We start from the raw sequence: 15,303 nt of genomic DNA, 5'->3' as shown, positions 1-15,303 counted from the left end.
ACATTTTTTATTCTCAGAGATTAAAAAGTTCTAATTTCCCATCATTGTGCAAGATAAATAATCATTTATAACTCTCATCACATCAAAAAACATGATACAATTGCAAAATGTAAATGATACATAAACATATTTCAACCGATACTTTCAAAACTAAATATCGATACAGTTTTGAATGTATCGATACTTGTATCGTCTTAGTAAAATTATCGATGTATCGTGACATCCCTAATACACTCATAATAATAACAATAATATAAACGGTCTAAATATTCGTGGAATCTGTAATTCTAAATGGAAAAGGTTTGCTCCACAATACGACCCGTCATCAATATATCAAGGTCTGTCACCCAAGACTGCACGACACCAACAAGTAGCCATCATCATCGTCGTCGTCATAACATCACCATCATCAACGTGATTGAATAACGTGCATGTCTTTGGAGGCAGCCGATTAAGTCAGCGTTAGTTATACGTATGTACAGGTGTTTAAATATTTTTGTGAGTGAGTGGATTCGCTTTCATGCCGCATTAAACAGTAATTCAGTTTGATCACGGAGTGTCAGCTTGGTGTAAGAGTGAAACCCGTCGGTGTACGATGACACGATACCGTCGAGGCCGCCGAGCCTGGCCAGCAGATCCATGGAGCTGTGTAGATCTTGGTTGGTTTGTTGTTTAACGCCGCACTCAACAATATTCCAGCTATATGGCGGCAACCTGTAAATAATCGAGTCTGGACCAGGCTATCAAGTGATCAACATCATGAGCATCGATCTATGCAATTGGGAACCGATGACATGTGTCAACCAAGTCAGCGAGTCTGACCACCCGATCCCGTTAGTCGCCTCCTACGACACGCATGGGTTGCTGAAGACCAATTCTAACCCGGATCTTCACGGGTTTGTCTCTCACGATCAGCATAGGTTGCTAGACACGACCGCCGAGTCTGAGCCCAGATTTTCGAAGCTCTCTTAGCGATAAGATAGTCGTAAGTTAATGTTAAAGAATGGCACATACGACTATATTAGCGCTAAGAGAGCTTCGAAAATCTAGGCCCTGGTCAGCAGAACTGTTAACTCGATTAACACGTGACTACTATACTGTTGCTGTAAGATGAACTGTTACAGCCCTTAAATATTTAGTGTGGTCCGCTCGTAGCTGGAATATTGCTAAAAGCGGCGTAAAACCAAACTTACTCACTCACTCCTATCCGATCGCCCATTGTGAGTCATGACGAGATCGATCCTCTACCTAAAGTCATATTTATGTTTGTAAAATCTACGAACCCTCTTCCCATGCATTAACAGCTTGAAAGTGAGTGAGTGTGTGAATGTGGTTTTGGCAATATTCCAGAAACATCACGGCGGGGGATACCAGAAATGGGCATCAAACATTGTTCCCATGTGGTGAATTGAACCCGGGTCTCCAGCGTGACGAGCGAACGCTTTAACCACTACGCTATCCCACCACCCCTCTCAAAAGTAGAAAGAACGGTAGGGATTGTTTTGTTTTTTTAGCTAGAAAAAAATGTGATAGATACAAACATCAAGAAAAGACGAAAAAATACAATGAAATCGGTTCATTAAAACAATGTCAGTTGCCAAGTGTGACTGACATAGGTCGCGGCGAAATTAGCAAAAACTTTTATATTGGCAATAAAGTTGACTCGCAGGATTTAACGTGACGCGCCGATGGACGAGACTCGTTTTCTTTTTTCGCCTAATTATTTCCCACATTTTCTACACGTATCAACGTTGGGGAATAATTCAGTTTAGTTCCTTCACATGTTACCATTATTGATTCCTTTGATAAACTTCCAGTTCCAATCAGTTCATTAATAGAGTGATTGATCTTATAAACCGCATGGAGTGTTGATCCTAACTCATTTCACACGTCAAATAACACAGTTAATTGGACGACAGTTCTAATTGTGGCCAAACGGCGACCATGCAAGCAGACCCTCTCCTATGTCCAGTTGGAGTTCCATGAGCTACGGGGGGTTGGGTAGCCTCGTCACGCTGAAGTGCCGTGTTCGATTCTCCAATTCCATTTCTGGCGTCCCCCGCCGCGTTATTGCTGGAACATTGCTAAAGGCGGCGTAAAACTATATTCACTCACTCACTCTATGAACTACGTATAACACCGACAGATAATCGATCCCTCGTTAAATGTAGTTAGAAATTATTAGATGATATTAGAATGAATTAAGAAAACAACTACACCTTGTATGATGTAATTAAATGTAATTCATTTCAAGATGTGTATTACTTCGGGCCTTCCTCCCAAATGTACAGACCGTTATTTTAATGATATACCGCTCAATGTCGCCTTATACCTAATAACTCTCTCAAAACAAACTCCGTTGTTAAAACTGGGATTTGAGATTTACACTGTCACTGTAGGTATGCTGGTTTGATATCACACATATCCAGACCCCTGTATACCTGCCATAAACCTTCCGTTACCATTCTACCATTGCAACAATACAATTAAACAACAACTACTGAGACGTTACTTTGTCATTGAACCAAACATCCAAGTTAGGCGCAAACAATGAAGGGCTCGTTAAATCATCATCAAAATCGTCACCACCACCACCACCACCATCACGGGCGGTGAAGTAGCCTAGTGGTTACAGCGTTCGCTCGTCACGCCGAACATCCGGGTTCGATTCATAACGTGGGTACAATGTGTGAAGCCAATTTCTGGTGTCCCCCACCGTGATATTGCTGGAATATTACTAAAAGCGGCGTAAAACTGAACTCACTCGTGTGAGGAGGGTGTATATCGTGTGCACATACCGACGGATTATTCAGACCTGATGTTCTCGCAATGCCCCGTACAGATTCCCTTTGTCTGAATGTCAGATATAAAACTTTGCAATAGACTGAATATTCATGTATGTTTGAAAGGAAGTCAGGGTAATTTAATGGTATGTTCAAGCCTCACTCGGCAACATTTGTAAAACACCGAGTCTGAACAAGGCAATCCTGTTGCTGACATCATTACCATCGATCTTCGTAATCCCCTACTAAAAACAACAATGTGTGAAGCCTATTTCTGGCGTCCCCTGCGTGATATTGCTGGAATAGTGCCAAAAGCGGCGTAAAATTAAACTCATTCACAACCTACCAAACAAACAACCAACAGAATGGGAGTGTACTCTATATGTTTATTTCACCTCTATATCAACGACACTCGCACGTACCCATCTATGGAGGATATACAGTGAAATGCATATGACTCGTCTCATGCTAACGTCTAGTCACAAAATTGATATTACAATCTTTAAAAAAACAGTCTGAATGTAAAAAATCTACCGCTAATTCACGAAATGTCTGTAAAACGAAATGTACAACATTTAACATCTAAACACACAGGTTTATACGTAGACAATAACTAACTGTATATATAGTCACGTATATATAACACGGTATATATTGTATTAATAACCAGTCTATAACGGAACAACAAACATGTTATTAACAAGTGATATAAAAGTACAACCTGATTAATAACACGCCACCATCAGGATTACACTATTAACTGATTCCTTTGTTTTAGGGGAAATAGTACATGTATTATCATTAGGGAATTAGTAATTTTTTCACAATTTCTGTTTTAATGAATGAATTAATTACCAAAACGAAACTTTTGACTTTTATTAAGATAATGTCTCTGAAAATATGAATGTATATGTATATGTCTGGAAGAAAATAAGTTTTTAAACATGACCTTGACCTTGACTTTCAGTTCACGCAGAAGAAAATGGATTTATTCATGGCTTATTAAATATAGGTTTATTTTGAATAAAAGCGTCAGAATGTCGCTAGTTACATATACTACTCGGGTTAGATCCCCAGAGGAATATACTACACTCTTAACATTAGTTTGGCTGTGTAGAATGTGTTTTAGAAGTTTCAAACCGGTTCAATCCTTTTGCCTTTTGCAATGGTCAGTTGTTGATTCAATTTTCGCTTTGAAAACTATGTACCTCAACACTTGTGGCAGGGATGTCGTTATCTCACATCCAATTATTCCTAGCAAAATTTGACTGGTATGAAAATACATACTATTGTTTAAAGGGGGACTCAATGCTGGCTGTTTGGCTGTCCCTTGAAATGTGAATAAAGTCTCCCAAACACCACCGCGACTGTCTGACCGTTAACAATTAAATATTGCGCTAACAGAGTCTGCGTCTCAGTTTCACAGTGACGGTTAATTCTCTAAAACTGGGCAGGTAAATGGCATGCGGTCATCAAGCGGAGACCTCCTTTAAGAGATACTAGGTTCTGTCACTAGTGGAGTCGTGCAAGTTTGAATCAAGTCATTCAGGACACCATTCCATCGCCTTCTAACAGATCCTGATCATCTAGTGCAATACAGAATTAACATGGTTCCAACCAGAAACGACGCTACGCCTAGACTGTATCTCGGCCATGATGTACCACTTCTGAAGGTACACATTACATGCGGCCTGTGGCAGGAGTTTAATACCGTTCCCATTAAGACAACATATAAAGTACAAACACTATAATACCCAATACCTGATACCTGTTAATATGAATAGATACAGTGACACACAACTATACTTGGTCAGTATATACACCGTATTAATGACCTTCCAGGGAAGGTTTGTATTGCTTGTGACACCACAGAATCCCAGCCTGTTGGTCAGTACTTGGTCATCTAGGACAACGAAATATACAAGACATAGCGGTCAGATTTATAGCATCAAACAACAAGGGCGTGAAAATCAACAAATTAACTAATGTGATTTGACATTCAGTGAGACTCTTTGATCCGGACGGTATTTGTCCATAGAGAAATAGTAGGTTCAACAAGTATCTGGATAAACGAATAATGATAGAATGATATGTGGTGTAATGAATATAAATGTGTGTGTGCGTGTGTGTGTGTGTGTGTGTGTGTGTGAGGGTTCCAATATGAAAATATCCGTATTAACAGGGTCTCACAGTAAACAATGTGTGTGTATGTGCATGCAGGAATGTTTGTATGTGTGTTTCTATATGTGTGAGTACGTGCATGAGTGCGTGTGCTAGTAAATTCCAAGATTCTAAAGGGTTCCAAAGTTATGATGTCCGGATTAACAGAGTCTCACTGTATACAACCACTGCTTCCACCACCAAACCTATTTATCACAAGCGTGTCTTCAGCATACACGATGTCTATTCACATGTGAATAGTAGAAAAAAACGATGAATCGTATAAAACAAAGGTTATAACAACATGGTGCGATGTTTTCAACATTTGAACAATGCTCTGACGTGTCTTATGTTTATGACGTCATTATTTACGTCACATGATGGTTTAACGAAGATATATCGACTATTTCTGAACTTTCTGAATAATTCTGATGTTCACCACCGCATGCAATACACAAACAGATGATACGTGTATTTATTGAATATACCACTAGTTAACATTAACATTAGTTAAGGACAACACCTTTGACCTTCTCAGTGGTATATTCATTGTGCATGTAAACTCCAGGACGTGTTTCATGATGTCTAAAATTAGAAACATCCTCATTAATGGTTCCTACAAAAGTCAAAATGACCCTTGTATACGACCGAGTCCGTGAAACATGCAAATTCGACATGGTCAGTGTGACAATAGAAAATGTCAAAGATGAATAATTTCATCTCCGATTTCCAACTGTCTGTTGCTAAAATATCACAAAAGGCGCTATAGGACTACTTTTTTGTGAATAGCTATTGCTGAAACTAAGGCACTTAACACACAACATATTAGGGGCGGACGTGGAAAAAAAACAAAACAACCAATCTTGACTTGCATAACTAGGAGTCAACGTCATCCGACAATTCTGCATGGGTATCTGCAGAACAGAGACAACTGAGACTATATACCCAACAGTAATATCAACTAGGTCCGAGATAGTTTTAACTAGTCAGTTTCTTCCTTTTCATTCACTCCGGGACTGATGTCGTGACTTGACTTCCGGTCCACGCTGAGACTAAGATGGCGGCAAGATTCAAACAGGCTCCCCAACATTGCCTCCGTTTATACTGATCATGTTCAGAGCTTCTGCCCTCCTTTTGTCACGGTTGTTTTGTGGAGCGAGGAGATATTGGAGTCGCTGATAAGAGATGAGAGAATTATTAATGATCATCAGACAGATCTTGTGGTTATACAATCCAGTCATTATGTTTGACATTATGCTCGTAGACAAGTCTGTACAGGGTCTTTTTGGGTTAATGTATACAGAATTCATGACATTTATATACTCCATAATGCAATTCAAGCATTGAAACTATGAAATGGACACTCCAAAGAAGAATATGCTATGGTAACTTTGTTTAACGCGGCAATCAGAAATATTCAGGCTTATGCCATCCTTAATACAATATGGACCTAATTCTCCAAAGTGATCTACAAAGTACTACGACCATCGTAAGCCCATATCAAAGGACAGGAGTTACGATAACATCAGCGATAAGATCGCATTCGTAGCGCTACGACATTCGTAAGTCTATGCTAAACAATAACGTTACGAACGCTTTGTGGCTCGGGATCCAGAGCCCTGGGCCCCGTTCTTCAACGCGATCGTAGCGCTACGATGATTGTAACTCCCATACTTTAACATAGGCTTACGACTGTCGTAGCGCTACGATAGCTTTGAGGAACGGGGCCCTGATCTTAACTTTCATAGGATACCTTCCGGCCAGGCAATCAGCGTCGGGGCATTTACATTATGGGTTCTATTGAGCGAAGTATTCAGATAAGAATAACTGATTTCTGTATCACGAAAACAAACACTTCCGATACTATAAAATAAAACGGTGCTGTGACATTGTAGATGATATTATTGTCAGCAGTTGGAACTGCGCTCAATGATCTACTTGATCACTAACGACGTTCCCGGATTAACAGGTTTCTGGACCAACCCAGCTTCTGAACTAACGAGGTTTCTGAACCAACGTGGTTTCTAAACTAACGATGTTTCCGGACTAACGGGGTTTCTTGACTAACGAGGTTTCTGGACTAACATGGTGTTTTGACAAACGAGGTTTCCGGACTAACGGGGTTTCTGGACAAACGATGCTCCCGGACTAACGGGGTTTCTGGACTAACGGGGTTTCTGGACTAACGAGGTTTCTGGACTAACGAGGTTTCAGGACAAACAAGGTTTCTGGACAAACGAGGTTTTAGGACAAACGATGTTCCCGGACTAACGGGGTTTCTGGACTAACGAGGTTTCTGGACAAACGAGGTTTCAGGACAAACGATGTTCCCGGACTAACGGGGTTCTGGACTCACGGGAATTCAGGACTAACGAGGTTTCTGGGCTAACGGGGTTTCTGGACAAACGAGGTTTCAGGACTAACATGGTGTCTGGACAAACGGGGTTTCTGGACTAACGAGATTTCTGGACTAACGGGGTTTCTGGACTAACGGGGTTTCAGGACTAACAAGGTTTCACTGAACATGTACAGCTACCCCGTGACTTACTTCCGTGAGCGTCCCCTCTCTGTCGTGATGATTCTGTAGATAGCAAATCCGGGTATACACAATATGGACGACAGCGCGATTCCCCAGCCAATTATCGAGGCCGGCCAAGGGTACACATACGAGTCATAGGTCAACGGCTCGTGTCCAATCAGACCGAACACCATAATGAACTGAAACAAATAACAATAATATAAGATATTTAGAAATATCATAACCCATACATTCACCAGTTCCAAAACAGTAAAATATCAAAGAGATAAAACATATTTTAGATATTCATCAATATTTTATTTAGGGGGTATAGGATATGAAAATAATTTAAATATTTGATGAGCTGATATTCAAAATCCAAACCTTTGATAGTTGTGAAAAAAGTAAAATGTTTTTTTACAGCCGACCTTCAATTGTCAGATTTCGAGCTCTCATGAAGGTAAAAATACTACTGTTCTCAAAGGGACATGTATATTCCTGAAGCAAAACCTGCGTGAACATGATTGTATTATCATTTATTATATTTTCAATTCCACACACTATGACAATGCTGCATTACCAGTTGTACTCTTGGCCACATGGCCTTCAATTCTGAATAAAGTGATTTGTTGATTTGTTGAAAAAGGAAAAAAAATAACTAAAGTATCAACATTATGGTAAAGTTCTTTGAACGGAATTTAGAATGAATACACATAAAAAGTTACAATGTATGGATGTGTACTTCTTGGAACACAATGTCTGGGGTATATTCGTACTCCTTCACCGGGTTAACGATGAAAGAATAAGAATATACCCCGAAATGTTGTGTTACAGATAATCTAGAAGTTGAAATCTTACCTTTAACCATTCTCTTCCCACAGAGGTTACTTGTTCCTTCGTAGGAAGATATGACAAGTAACCTTTGTGGGAAGATATGACAAGTAACCTTTGTGGGAAGAGAATGACCTTTAACATAATGATGAAGTTTCATTATTAAATTAGTATGAAAGAAATTATTAAGGTAGATTTTAAAATATTCTCGCCGTATTTTGGAAAGGAATGAATGTACGTTAATCTCCCCCTATAACCATTTATTTTATTTTCATGTTTTTACTCAAGATGTCCATTAAGAAAGTTTCTTTCGTAGCTTCACCGTCGACCGTTTTGAAGCCCACTCTGTGAAATGATTGCACATGTGGATAATTGAAGTAATTAAAGAATCACTAACGCTCTATGACGGACTATAGAACAACCAACGAATTTTGAGCAAATGGAACATAACTTATTTTGTTACTTGTTTAAGTGGCATTTAGAAACTGGTATGATAAAGAGGAACACTTTTTATGGATAGACAACTTCTTTATTGCAACATTCTGTACATCAACCTCGTCATTTGTATAAACTGAAATACCCGTCATGAATATATTTCTCCTTGTGTGTATGTTGTGTATCACTTGTTTGATAACGGTGTTAGGATCTACACCGAAACGTCGCATCTATTGCAATATAGAAGTTGTCTGGCCATAAAAAGTGTTCCTCTTTAACTTATTTGGTGCCTATTGCTCCTCGGCCTCTATACGTATTCCCGGCAGTTGGCCCACCCAACTCATGTCCCTGCTTGAGATGAGGAAACCGACATTTGTGTCATTCCCTGGCCCTCGCGCCAATGTATGTATGATGTATGTATGTATGTGTGTATGTATGTGTGTGTGTGTATGCATGTATGTATATGTGTGTGTATGTATGTATGTGTGTGTATGTGTGTGTGTGTGTGTATGTATGTATGTGTGTATGTGTGTATGTGTGTGTGTATGTATGTGTGTGTATGTATGTATGTGTGTATGTATGTGTGTGTATGTATAAGTGTATGTATGTATGTGTTTGTATGTGTGTATGTGTGTGTATGTATGTGTGTATGTATTTATGTATGTATGTATACATGTGTGTGTGTATGTGTATGTATGTGTGTATATGTATGTATGTATGTGTGTGTATGTACGTATGTATGTGTGTGTATGTGTGTATGCATGTATGTGTGTGTATGTATGTACGTATGTATGTGTATGTATGTATGTATGTATGTTTGTATGTGTGTGTGTATGTATGTGTGTGTGTATGCATGCATGTATGTGTGTGTGCATGTATGTATATGTGTGTGTGTATGTATGTATGTACGTATGTAGTGGCCTGTTGATTCATGTTTTAGAATGAATGAATGAATGAATGAATGAATGAATGAATGAATGAATGAATGAATGAATGAATCTACTGGCGACTCTTAATTACGAATTCCTACAGGTCCGGCTGTATCATTATTGATTAACTTTTGGACAGTAATGGGTGATTCCTCGTGATATGTAAGATATTCAGAAGAGCAGTGACCATACCACTAGAAACACGGGTGCGATGTATTTCCACACGATCCACCAGTAGGGCCCCGGCCGGTGTCCAACCATCACACAGATATCCTCGGAGAAACGATCCACTCCTGAAAACACAAAACGTCACGCCTATCTTAACACTTGTTGATTGTATGTTGTTTAACGTCACACTCAGCAATGTTCCAGCTAATTGACGGCGGTCTATGAATAATCTGTATGGACCAGACACTACAGTGATCAACAGCATGAGCACTGGTCTACACAAATGGGATACGATAGCTTGTGTCAACCTTGTCAGCAAGCCTGACTACCCGATCCTGTTAGTCGGATCTTACGACATGGATTGCTGTAGACCAGCTCAAGGGTTAATAGTTGTCGATTTCTTTCTCATAACCCTGGGGGCAGAATATAAGTCGACATAAATTCAGACCTTTCATTGTTTCTTTTTTTTGTGAAACGTCGATCTTATGAGCATGGTTTAGGTACATGTTTTCATGTCGCATTTGATTAAAAAACGTTTTACAATACTTACCATAGGCCCACGAGACGGCAAGAGTTTCGAAGAATACGGCGAACAGAATAGAATACCCGGCTGCAAACTTGTCAAACAGGGTGACGACATACACTCCCCCCTGAAACAGCAGAGTTAAATTCAAATATATTTATTTGCCAAACTGCCAACATAACTTTATACTTGTTTGTAGTCATATCTACCCTGTGTTAATGTTAAAAAGTTTAGAATAGCACTGGCACGATTCAGATGCTCTTCTCATGATTTGTTGATTGAAAGAGGCAGATATATGAATGTAAAAAGAGAAAATAGAATATGCACACTTTGTAATTTTAACGAAATAGAAGATGAATTACATTTTCTCCTAATATGTCCATTTTATGACCGGTTGCGAACAAAATATATTAAAAGATATTACTATGTCCATCCAAATGTGATAAAATTCTCCTCACTGTTAAGTAGTAAAAATCCAGTTCTTCTACAAAATATTTCAATGTTCACTTACTATGCTATGATTACCCGATCTAAATTCCTCTCAAATGTAACATAACTGTATGTACTATAGGCCTGTGACCTTCTCAGTGCAAATAAAGATTATTATTATACTTGTATGTTGCCTACCGCTGTATGCAATAGGACGGCGGCCTGTCAATAATCAAGTCCCTTTGGGGTCAGTGATTGGTGTTATGAACATCGATCACTCTTTGGGATCTGGTGACACATACGTCACCAAACCTGACCACTGGGTCTCTTCGGACGCCCCTTGCGACCAGCACAGGTTGCTGGACACATATTTTAAGCCCAGAACGGTCACATAAGAGGTCGAATAAGAGGCCGCACGTTTATATCTAACCGGATCTATGCATTAATTAAGCAACACCCTATTTTGAAAATAAGATGTGATGCTACAGAAAAGTTAGGGTATAGCCATCAATTTAATCAAACTATAGTTAAAGTCTCTTTATCCACTGACAGTTTTACAAATACTATAACCTTTTCTATTCTTTATGAAAAATGTGTTGATGAAAATGTGATGGGGCTGAATTTTTACCCAAAATAACTATTCCTCTCCTGCTCAAACTACACAATTAAATTAAGTTTTGACTAAAAATAACAATTCTGTTATATACCAAGATGACATTTACACATCAAGTAAGCTTTAACTATAAATAATCGGCAAGAACCCGAATGTCAAAGATTCAGACCTTTTTCCAACAATTCAGATTGCTAATTGACAAAAAAACTGAAAAAGATTTTCTAATTTGTATTTTTTATGATTTTGAATTTATTGTAATGAATAAACACTTCTCCTTGCCGGATACTGATAATTACAGCTTGAATCTGTTTCTTTTGCTTGTAAAGCAACTGCATTTTAAAATGTTCCTTTTTTCCAGTTTGACTGTAATTTTTCAGAAATGTTAGTTTACAAACTTTCATCCATTCACAATAAATAACGAATTTATAGGCCACACAACAATCAATTATTACTTTCACTTTTCAAAATACGGTAACTTGTTGTAGGAAAGAAAAACAGCTGTTTTAAATATAGGCAATTATCCTAATTAAAATACATGATAATATCAATAATGTTTTCGATTTTGAAATGTTAAATGCTTCCTCTATCAAATTATAAAGGTTATTTTTTGGAAAGAGTTTAGAATTTCATTTCAAACAATATTAATTGGTAAAAATATAGGGTGGTGCTTAATTTATGCTCAGATGTATAGTATCACAGTTTGGGCTTGACGCCAAATTAGCTGCGCAAACCAACCATGTAGCCAGTCTAACGTCACCAACCCGTTATGCGCCTGACCGGAACTCGTTTGCGCATAGACCGTCTAGCAACGTTATCCACTGGCAGAAAGGGCTTTTGACAAGAATTTAGGTAGTGATGTGGTCCTGTGCATAGAGCTCAGGGCCCCATTCCTCAAAGCCATCGTAGTGCTACGACGGTTGTAAGTGTATGTTAAAGTATGGGAGTTATGATCATCTTAGCCCAACGATCGCTTTGAGGAACGGGGCCCAGGTCACAAATCAGTTGGAGTTGGGCAACGTTGGGCGCGGAGACTCCTTATACGGGTGACCGTGTGTGACAGCTTGACTCCTGAGAGGTTCTAGTCCTGCCCCACAACGAAGCACATGTGACACACGTTGCCTCACCTTGGGCACGTTTGTTCAAAATTGCTTCTTTTCACCCAGCAGAAAATGGGTACCCGGTGGGATAAGTCATATGGCTATAACCTTCTAGCGCCTAACAGGCAGCTTGGGTTATCCGGGGTATTGATGTGCTAGCGCTTTGAGCATGCCCAAGTGTGTAGAAATAGACACTATATATAAGGCCATTATTATCATTTACCTTAGCACAGCTGGCGAGTCCCACGAAGAAGTAGAGAATGAACAACCCAGCCACAAACAGTTCGCGGTGTTTTTTGAGGCTTGGGAACTCATCACCAACAGCCGTTAGTATAGCCTCAGATCCACCAAACTGCGGAAGAGAGGTCCCAGTTGGCACATTCACATTAAAACATCCACATCAACTTGTAAAACCTGTTTGCAACTGTTAATAAAGATAAATTACAAATGTTATGTCATAACTTTCAAAAACAACTGGGCACGGAGAAAGGATTTATAATACAAGAAGTTCTAACGAAAATGTCAAAATGTTTATAACGAACAGACAGATATTACAAAATGCTTCACGTAACGTGAATGTAATATGATGTAAATGCAATGCAACGTAACGGAACGCAAAGTGACGTAAATGTAATGTCACGCACATACAAGGCAATACGATGTAGTGTAATGCTATGTAATGTAATGAATTTTAATGTAATGTAAATGCAATGCTATGCTTATGCAATGCAATTCATCGTAGCAATGTAATGTAATGTGACGTAAATGCAATGCAATGCGATGCAGTGTAATGTTATGTAATGTAATGCTATGTAAGAGTTTTAATGTAATGTATTGAATTTTAATGTAATGTAAATGTAAAGTGATAAAATGCAATGCAACGCAACATGAAGTAAAGTAATGTGATGTAAATGTAATGTGATATAATGCAATGCAACGCAACATGAAGTAAAGTAATGTGATGTAAATGTAATGTGATAAAATGCAATGCAACGCAACATGAGGTAAAGTAAAGTAATGTGATGTAAATGTAATGTGATAAAATGCAATGCAACGCAACATGAAGTAAAGTAATGTGATGTAAATGTAATGTGATAAAATGCAATGCAACGCAACATGAAGTAAAGTAATGTGATGTAAATGTAATGTAATGCAATGCAAAGCAATGTAGTCATGCCAATTTAAATAAGGCAATTCTCAGTAATGTAATATTTTACTATCTCCTATTATACAGCATCGGTTGTCGATATGGTGTAAAGCCATCAGTACTACCTGACAATATGATATATTACGTGCTGACATGGAAAACATTGAAATGCACACTCCAGTTATTGCCCTGTTCATTTTATGTTCCATATTGATTATCTTCCATCAATTAAATCTACTTCAGAACTCGCCCCGAGACAACACACTAACACTTTACGCTCTCAGTAAGAATATGGCAGATCCTAATCACACTGAAGGACTTTTATCGTTTTTACCTGTCCAACAAAGCAATGATTGTGTGTGCTGCTATTTTCGTCAACAGGACAACAGGACAGTGTTTTCACCGACGAGACAAGTATCCAGGACTTGTATAATCCTCAACATCAACCCTGTTCAATGTTTATGGCCGTGGACCATACTTTAACGCCCGTTTTTAGTAGTGACTCTGATATTGATCACGTACAAGCTCCGGGTACCTCTTAATTGTCCGTGTCGACGACGTCATATTTGCCTTCTGAAAGACCCTTCTCTTTGTTCATGCCATACCGGAAGTTGAGTAGTGGCGCGATCGACCGGCGTTAATAGCAAATGAATGGGAAAATGCCTGCCTCCAATGAAGTAAACGGACAATCTGGTTTTAGAGCAGAATCTAGTGGTAAAATCGACCAAGAATCTCTTGCTTCGACGTCGGCCATCTTCAAGAAGGTTTGGACTTCCGGTTGTTCGGACTCTCCGCTAGGTGGCGTGAGAGTGCTGTATCAACACATGTACCACTTATGCATCTTGTTGGTAATGATAAGATACTTGGCTCTGAATAAATATTGGAAAGATCTGCATCAGTGAGTGAGCTTTGGGTGGTCTATTGCTTGTTTGGTAATAGTCATGAAGTTATTTACCATATCGTCAACGATCAATCGCGCACTCTAAACCTCCCTAATGAATACAGAAAGCATGTAATTGTGCCAGATTCTTGACAAATCAATTCAGAACTGCCTGGTCAATTAGCCACACACTTTGGTACTTATAATTCTACTAGACAATTGTCGTTTAATTGTATAGTTGGTGATGGTGGTTGATGATTCAATATTAGTTTTACTCGAACATGCCACGTATGACATATATTCGATTTTGTACATATCGTCAGGATTGACGAACAAACGCGTGATGTTTTGACTTTAAATGTATCGATATTTTCTTGAGAAAACAAACTGGCGCATAACGTCATTAGATGACAAAATGTTCGGATATGTATTTAATCTAACCTTTACGGAAGTGGGACCCATGCCGATAAGCTGCCCGGTCAAAACAACATACAATGTCATATAGAAATTGGAGTTGACCAAAATGTTGCAAGGCTGAACACCGTGCAACGAAACAATGACGATTATAGGCACATAATATAAATATTTAGATGTGATACCCTAATCAAGTACATCACCAGTGAATAACATGTTCTTGTTTGTTTCCATTTTTAGGCTCCATTAGGCAAGGTTGTATATTTCCTTTCGCGAGTCACAACAAACAGAGGCATAGGGAAGCCGCGAATTATTTCCCTATTTAATGATCTGCACTGTGATGTTAATTGAGTGAGTGAGTTAGGTTTTACGCCGC

At 38.9% G+C, this 15,303-nt stretch overlaps 1 protein-coding gene across 1 annotated transcript in view; it reads right to left on the bottom strand.

Annotated features, from left to right (window-relative positions):
• Positions 1 to 5,226: 5,226 nt before the first annotated feature.
• The window catches only part of LOC124253536 (sodium-dependent dopamine transporter-like), a 133,166-nt gene continuing 123,089 nt past the window's right edge, over positions 5,227 to 15,303 (bottom strand). The window contains 6 exon segments of the mRNA XM_046687338.1: positions 5,227 to 6,118; positions 7,492 to 7,512; positions 7,515 to 7,661; positions 9,849 to 9,949; positions 10,375 to 10,474; positions 12,710 to 12,838. Of these exon segments, the coding sequence (XP_046543294.1) occupies positions 6,014 to 6,118; positions 7,492 to 7,512; positions 7,515 to 7,661; positions 9,849 to 9,949; positions 10,375 to 10,474; positions 12,710 to 12,838 (603 nt within the window). The 3' untranslated portion in view covers positions 5,227 to 6,013.

This window comes from Haliotis rubra, unplaced genomic scaffold (genome assembly GCF_003918875.1).
Source record: "Haliotis rubra isolate DU_JTF1 unplaced genomic scaffold, ASM391887v1 Scf543, whole genome shotgun sequence".
In the NCBI taxonomy this organism is placed as follows: Eukaryota; Metazoa; Mollusca; class Gastropoda; order Lepetellida; family Haliotidae; genus Haliotis; species Haliotis rubra.
This window is presented reverse-complemented; position numbering and strand designations above follow the sequence as displayed.